An 8,350-nucleotide genomic window follows, 5' to 3' on the forward strand; every position below is an offset into this window, starting at 1 on the left:
ACCAGTGGCATCTACATCTGCAGAACGTGAAGAACAGTGGCATCTACATTTGCAGAACATGAATAACCAGTGGCATCTACATCTGCAGAGCGTGAAGAACCAATGCCATCTACATCTACAAAACATGAAGAACCAGTGGCATCTACATCTGCAGAACGTGTAAAACCAGCGCGCTAACCGCTACCTCACCACTCCCCCCTTACTCCCTCAATACCAACAGGCGACATTCGCCACTAAGTGATGGTGATGTCATCAATGTGCCTATGCCAGGCTAGGTGCACTTCTAAGCCATGTGAAGTGTTGAAGCCTCGCTGCTGGCAGGTCATGCAACAGACCCAGGCGGTGCCATGGGTTGAGTGACTGAAATGACGCCTTGCGGATGTGATACCTGATGTACCCCCCCCCCGTGTCTCACCCCCCCCCCCCCCCGTGGCTCACACTCCCCCCACACACAGAGCCACCATGAATCCCGGCCACCACCATCGCACGCCACGTCTGCTGCCACTGCTCCTCCTGCTGCTTTTGGTGCTCCTCCTGTCTCTGCTGTGCGGGGCTCAGCGGACCCCTCGCCCGCGGACCGGTCCCGCCAAGAAAGCCCAACAGCAGCAGCAGAAACAACAGCAGCAGAAGCAGCAGCAGCAGAAGCAGCAGCAAGAACAGCAGCAGAAGCAGCAGCAGCAAGCAGAGGAGGAGGAGGACGTGGGAGCGGGCCCTCTGCTCTACTTTGGGCCGCAGTTCTACTCGGACTGCCCCCGCGAGTGTTTCTGCTCGCCAGACTTCTCGACGGCACTGAACTGCGAGAGCCGGAGGCTGAGCGCCGTGCCCGGCCTCCCGAACCGCACGCAGCACCTCTACCTGCAGCACAACCGCATCTCGGCGGTACCCCTCGAGCCTTTCCAGAACGCCAGCGAACTGCGGTGGCTCAACCTGAACCGCAACAAGATCGCCAGCAACAAGGTGGCCAAGAACGTCTTCTCCAAGATGAAGAACCTGCTGCACCTCTACATGGAACACAACGACCTGAAGGAGCTGCCCTTCCCGCTCCCCAGCAGCCTGCAGCAGCTAAAGCTTGCGCACAACCGCATCGCGCGGCTGCCGGGTGCCGCCTTCAACAAGCTCCCGAACCTCCTCCTTCTCGACCTGAGCTCCAACCAGATCCAGGACGGCGCCCTCTCGGGCGAGATCTTCCGCGGCCTGAAGGGTCTCATCCAGCTGAACCTCTACAAGAACAAGATCACCAAGATGCCACCGCAGCTGCCCCGGGGACTCTACCAGCTCTTCCTGGAAAGGAACTCCATCGCCGAGATCCCCGAGAGCTACTTCGACACACTCGATCACATCTTCTCCATCCGCCTCACCTTTAACAAGCTCACCGACTCGGGCCTGCCTAGGAGCATCTTCAACATCTCCACGCTGCTCGAGCTCTCGCTGGGACACAACGGGCTGACGCGCGTGCCCCTCTTCACCCCGCGCCTCGAGCACCTCCACCTCGACCACAACCACATCAAAGGTGCGCTGGGCAGGTGGTGGATGACAGAGATGGAAGGTGGTGGTTGTGGATTAGGGATGTGCAGGCGAAGACGGTGAATGAGCAGGTGGCGATAGTATTGGAATTGATGGTTGATAAAACATTTTAAGGATTGGTGGTTAAGATAGTGGTGGTGGTGGATGAGTAGATGTGGGGAGACAGCGCAGTGGTTAGCTCACTGCACTTTGAACCCGGCGACCTGAGTTCGATTCCCGCTCACGACTAGCATCGGTGATGAATATCTGCATCGGTCCTGGGCCTCCCCTAGGTTGACTCAGCCTCAAACGAGTACCTGGTACGGTAAACATCGCCACTGAGGAGACAAAGGCGGCCGTGCGTAGTGATGGCCACCCACCCCCTCGTGTGCCGTGCCGGCCTCTATAGGTGTTCACAAACAGAACTTGCCCCAACAATCTGTTAAGGCTATACGGGGGGATCTTTGTATTTGCAGGTAGTGATGGTGGTGGTAATGGTGCAGGTGGTGAATTTGGGATGTAGAGAGGAAGGTGGTGACTGAGGAGGTGGGGATGGTATTGAAATATGGTAATGGGGATGGAGGAGCAGATGGTGGTGGTAGTGGTGCAGCATTAACAGATGGTAGAATTGGTGGATGCCCATGTGGTGATGGTCATGATGGAGGTGTTGGTGGAAGATATGGTGTTAACGTTGGATGCGATGTGAATGATGGTGTGGTGTGGTGTAACCCATGCTGTGGTGTGACTTATCCCGCGGTGTGGTGTAACCCGTGCTGCGGTGCGGCGTGACCTGTGCTATACACTGTGGACCTGTGAGGAGCGATGGCGCGGTGGTCACCCGGTTCGATTACCCGCCCATGGCTAACATCCATCTGTGACGATAAATCCCGAATCGTCAAAACTCGCCCCTTCCATGAGTAGTGTTTGATGCGGTGGGTAAACATCAGCACTGGGGCGGGGGAGACAAAGGCGACCGGTCGTGGTGGCGGCCCCGGCCTCGATCAGTGCTGCTCGACAGAGCCGTCCCTAGAGCACGCGGCGAATCAGGGCGATCGCCCCGGGCCCCGTGCATTACGTGGGGGGGGGGGGGGGGGGGCTCGCGCTTCGAGGTCACGGCGTCAAGAGCAAAAACTTCTGGCTTAGTTTGAAGCCGTTTGGTGGCTGTGGCACGCGGTGCGATGTTCCTGCAGCCCTGCCAATGGGGCGGCCCCTGTCACCCACAGCCCCTCGCCCCCTGCGTCCTATTGGGAGGCTACCGGTCGCGGTCGGGTTGACTTTTGCGTTCCGTGTTTGTGGTTTATTTTAGCACGTAGGCTTTCGCGACCAATATCATCCATAAGAGGTTTTTTGGGGTTAGATAAGACGTTTTTTGGGTTAGATCGTGTAAATATATAAATGTGTCGTTAAAACCCACCACCACCCGACACAGCCAACTAGTAAGGGTTGTCACGTAAACAGAACGTGCCAATTCGTCACTAGCCAAGCCACAACATTTACAATCTGAGTACGACGTTTCGCCAGTAATTACAACTAGCTTCATCAGGCGACAGCCAGATTTGTGGAGAAGTCCACCTGTTTCGTTCCTTATATAAAGGTGTAGATGTGGTGACCCCACTTCTGCGCTCTTGCGAAAAGTGGGGGGGGGGGGAGGCGATTAATGAGTCAACCCTACATTATGCATGCGCATTATGCGAGCCCTTTGATCTTGTCCTTCCACGTCCATTGTGTGTATTAAAAAATATGCATTACCGAAACTATCAACAGAAGGTGTCTACAGGATTAACTGCACTTGTGGCAAATGTTATGTTGGGCAAACAGGACGAATGATCAGCACGAGACTAAAAGAACATCAGAGAAATCTTAAATTCTCCCGAATACAACTGTCAGCAGTAGCAGAACACGCGTGCCAACAAGGTTTGATTTTTATGTTGAAGTTTTGTGCAAAACTAGCTACTACTGGCCAAGACTAATTAGATAATCTATCGAAATTTAAATAAAGAAAAATAATTTAACCGTTCAGATAGCTACCGACTGAGTGCTGCGTGGAAGCGAATAATCAAATAATACATTATTTAAATGGATGCCTATACAGGCCACCATACTTCAATAGGGATTATCGTTGGTAGAAATATTTTAATACACACAATGAACAGGAAGGATAAGTTCAAAGGGCTCGCAAAATGCGTATGCTTAATGGACGTTGACTCATTAATCGCCTCTCCCCCACTTTTCTCAAGAGCGCAGAAGCGCGGTCACCACCTCTACACCTTTATATAAGGAACGACACAGGTGGACTTCTCCACAAATCTGGCTGTCGCCTGTTGAAGCTAGTTGTAATTACTGGCGAAACGTCGTACTCAGATTGTAAATGTTGTGGCTTGGCTCTCCAATACACCGGCGTGCTGTACTAGTGACGAATTGGCATGTTCTGTTTACGTGACAACCCTTACTAGTTGGCTGTTTTGGGTGGTGGCGGGTTTTAACGACACATTTATATATTTATGCGATCTAACCCAAACAACCTCTATTATGGATTTGTGGTTTATGTTTGTGGTGGTTGGGTGTTTGTGGTCTGTGCCCACCGCGTGATGCCCGCGTGCCATGGCCGCCCGCAGCGTGGAACGTGTCCGAGGTGTGTGACGTTCGCAACCCGATCCCGGCGGCGGGGCCCGCGCGCCTCCGCTACCTGCGCCTCGACGACAACGAGCTGAGGGCCCTGAGCACCACCGAGATCATCATCTGCTTCCCGCTCCTCCACGCCTTCATGATCTGACGAGGTGACGCGAGCTCACCGCCACCATTAATATCGTCATCACAAATCAAGGTCGTCGTCATCCTCATCATCGTGAACATAATGATGATCACCCATATCATCATCACGAATCAAGATCATCATCATGATCGTCGCAATGGTTATAGCGAGATGACCACCGATATAATCTGAGTGATTTAAAGAGGACAGCTTGTCACGAGGTTATTGATCATCATCATCACCAGGCCACCATCACTCTGAGAGTTCGTCACCACCATCACCACGAGGTCGTCGTCTTCTCCTTCTTCATCACCACCACCACCAACATCACGGGGAGGTATCGCAAAACTAACGCCTCTCGTTTCTCCTCAATTGGCTCCCCCCCATCGCCTCCGTATGAGTTGTTCGGCTTACAGAGGGGTAAGAGGTGCAGCCCAGCAGCTGCTTTGGCCTCCCCCCTTCCATGCTGTGGTTCTCCACGTCTCGGCGTGAGACCCCCCCCCCCCCCCACAAAAGAAAAATCCCACACCTCCGATTAGCACGGTCGGCTATGTACGGTGGCAAAGAAGTTCAACGTACATCAACATACGTGCGTCTGTGGCCAACACCGTCTGCGCGTGTGGCATTGAGAGAACAAAATGTAGAAATATAATGGGCAACGTTTCGGGCAATGGGCCCCCCCGCCCCTTCTTCACAGCGCGTGGATAGAGTGGATGAGTTGGAGACTTGTTTACACCACGCGGAGGTGGTGGGGGGCAGGGCTGATAACAATCATATTCGAGACGTCTTTACTGACGATGAGCGGTTTGTAAATTGGACATAGGAAGAGTTACGCGAATAGAGTAATAGTTAGAGTAATCGTTATAATGATAGCAATAATAGGAATAGTTAGAGGCATAAAATAGAGTCATAGTTACGCAAATAGAGTGGCTATTGAGTAGCAAACACCTTGAATAATCAGAAACCTATTAAAACCAAATACACTCATTCATGCTAAAAGTGTATGTGCTATGAAGGGCTGCTGCTCGAAACGTCGTCTATTCTATTTCCCCCCATTTAAGACGACGCACGCACGGGGTCTAATGACGAAAGCGATGGTTGTTAATCTCACGATGATTGAGATACTGGCGACCCAGATGTGGTGATATCATGACAATGTTCATAATGGTGATAGTGTAATACGATGGAGATTATGTAAATCATGACGGATGATCATGGCGATCATGATTATAAACATGGCGATCATCATGATTGTAATCATGGCGATCATGATTGTAAACGTGGCGATCATGATTGTAATCATGGCGATCATCATGATTGTAATCATGGCGATCATCATATCATGATTGTAATCATGGCTATCATCATGATTGTAATCATGGCGATCATGATTGTAATCATTGCGATCATGATTGTAACCGTGGCGATCATCATGATTGTAACCGTGGCCGATGCGCTATAATGGGCCACTGCCCGAAACGTTGCCCATTATATATTTCCCCTCCTGAAGACCCCCACACGCACACGGCGGTGGTGGTGTTGACACGGAACGCGCCGAGTCGTTGTTGGCTGTCCTTGTGCACCACTGCCAATAATCACAAGGTCAACATCATCACAGTCGTCAACATCATCATTACCGTAATCACCACCACCACCACCATCATCATCTCGCTGTCTCGCCTGTCCCTGTGTCGACTGTCCTGACCTCAGGTCGCCTCTTAAAAACTCTTCAACGGTTCGAATCCAAATTTGAATGTCACCAGAATCATTCTCATCCTCCTGCTCGTCCCATCGCCATTGCAACCACTCCACCCTTCGTCCCGACCATAACCCAAACCACTACTCGTTACGCACGCCCACGGTCCCGTGTGTTACCACCTCTCCGTTGAATTGATTTGAACTTTGTTTAAATGTGTGTAACGGCTTTCCTACGCACACGTGGCGACGACGTTTACACGCCACGCGGGTGAGGATGGCTCTCCTCGATCTCTCTTTGTCCATCTCTGTATCTCTATCAATTTATATCTCTGCATATCTCTCTCTCGCATAACCTCCCCCCCCCAGGCCCGCCGCATGAGCGTGCGAGGCGTCGTCTTCGTCGGTGCGCTCGTTTATCTCGGTGCTTGATTATTTGTTTACTAAGTTTTAGCGCAGGGGTGGGGGAAGCCAAACCGTGACGTCACCTCACACGACCCGTGACGTCACCTCACACGACCCGTGACGTCACCTCACACGACCCGTGACGTCACCTCACACGACCCGTGACGTCACCTCACACGACCCGTGACGTCACCTCACACGACCCGTGACGTCACCTCACACGACCCGTGACGTCACCTCACACGACCCGTGACTTCCACATGTTCCACAGCCGCTGAAGGGCCCACCACTTTGATATTTATCTATCGCCGCAAGTCGCAACTTTTCCGCGCTCACCGGGATCGAGAGGGGGAATAATTTCCACCTCAAATTCTGGTGTCGTGCCCGGCCACGTCGCCCATCACTGCAAGGGGCCTCCTCCTCCTCGCAACTCCTCGGGGGTGGACGCGCACGCTTCACCCTGTGACCGTCTGGCCAACGGGCAAGAGGCACGGAGGCCGGGCGACACTTGAGCCATGGCCAGACGTCCACGCTTGCGCAGCCACCACGAAGCGGTTTGCAGGAAAGGGCCCCTCAAGCCCCACCCCTGGTTTAGGTAAAGAGCTGTCGCCGCGTCGGTTTGGGCACGCCCAGGCCACCCTCTCGTATGGTGCTTTACAAAATAAAACGTATCGGAAATCAACGACCCCGCGCTGTCCTTTGCACGCGAGCGACGGCACGTGCCCGACGTTTTGGTCACGCCGCCGGGGGCCTGGCGATTGACGACGACTGGCGTCTACCCCTCGTGCGGCGGGGAAGAGTTTCTGCACGAGGCGTCGTGGGCACGCGGTGGGCCTGAGCCGGCTCGCGGAGTGAGAGTCGCTTCCTGCTCCCCCAAGTTAGCGTCGTGAGGCCACAGAGCGGGCAGTGGAACGCCACCTTCCAGTGGTGGGGGTAAATAACTGGTGGGGGTAAATGACTCCAAAAGGTCGTCCACTGTTGATCTTCGCCACCAAATTAGAAGGGGGGGATGATGGGCAGAGTCAACCCCCCCCCCCGTGCAAGCTGTGTGTGTGGGGGGGGGGGGTCTTGTGTGTGAGCGTGCGCCTGCGCCCTGAGCCACCGAGCCATTGGATTTCTGGCTAACAGCGGTGGCGTGGAGGAGGTCGTCTTCGCCGCACACGAGCACAGTACCTGGGCACGATGCGCGAACATCAGCACGCGGAAAGCCCGAAGGCTTCTGGGCATATTGTGGTGGCCACACCACCACCCTTCACAGGTGTGCCGTGCCGGCCTTCACAGGTGTCCCGTTCCGGCCTTCACAGGTGTGCCGTTCCGGCCTTCACAGGTGTGCCGTTCCGGCCTTCACAGGTGTGCCGTTCCGGCCTTCACAGGTGTGCCGTGCCGGCCTTCACAGGTGTGCCGTGCCGGCCTTCACAGGTGTGCCGTGCCGGCCTTCACAGGAGTGCTGTGCCGGCCTTTACAGGTGTGCCGTGGCGGCCTTCACAGGTGTCCCGTTCCGGCCTTCACAGGTGTGCTATTACGGCGTTCACAAGTGTACTGGTCCGGCCTTCACAGGTGTGCCGTGCCGGTCTTCACAGGTGTGCCGTTACGGCCTTCACAGGTGTGCCGTGTCGGCCTTCACGTGCTGCTCGCTCTCCGCGCTTGCTCCAACAAGCCCATTCAAGGCTACAGAGGGGCGGGGGATCTTTGTCTTGTTAGGGCTCGATGGTATCTTGTTAATGAGGTGCACGAGAACAAGGGAGCTTTGTACAACCCGCCCGGAGCGATATCGAAGGTGAACAATGCCCCCCAATGCACCTGCAGCCTCCCCCATGCCATCCTTGCCGCACGCATGGCTGGAAAAGGCATTCGCCAAACCCCCATTGACCAGCATGGGTGAGGCAGTCAAACAACCCTCATGATTGACATGTCTTGAGGAGGCCTTCATCCAATAATTGCCACATGGCTGGAGTAGCAATTGAATGTAACAGATGAGACGGTCCGACGGTGTTT

General features: G+C 54.2%; 1 protein-coding gene across 1 annotated transcript in view; it reads left to right on the plus strand.

Annotated features, from left to right (window-relative positions):
* Window positions 1–7,037, plus strand: part of LOC133356631 (keratocan-like) — a 29,914-nt gene extending 22,877 nt beyond the window's left edge. The window contains exons 2-3 of the mRNA XM_061574252.1: window positions 456–1,510; window positions 4,119–7,037. Of these exons, the coding sequence (XP_061430236.1) occupies window positions 463–1,510; window positions 4,119–4,276 (1,206 nt within the window). The 5' untranslated portion in view covers window positions 456–462 and the 3' untranslated portion in view covers window positions 4,277–7,037. The remainder of the gene's footprint in view (window positions 1–455; window positions 1,511–4,118) is intronic.
* Window positions 7,038–8,350: the final 1,313 nt, after the last annotated feature.

Source organism: Lethenteron reissneri, chromosome 55 (assembly GCF_015708825.2).
Source record: "Lethenteron reissneri isolate LAM-NWPU_2019-01 chromosome 55, ASM1570882v1, whole genome shotgun sequence".
NCBI classification, from domain to species: domain Eukaryota; kingdom Metazoa; phylum Chordata; class Hyperoartia; order Petromyzontiformes; family Petromyzontidae; genus Lethenteron; species Lethenteron reissneri.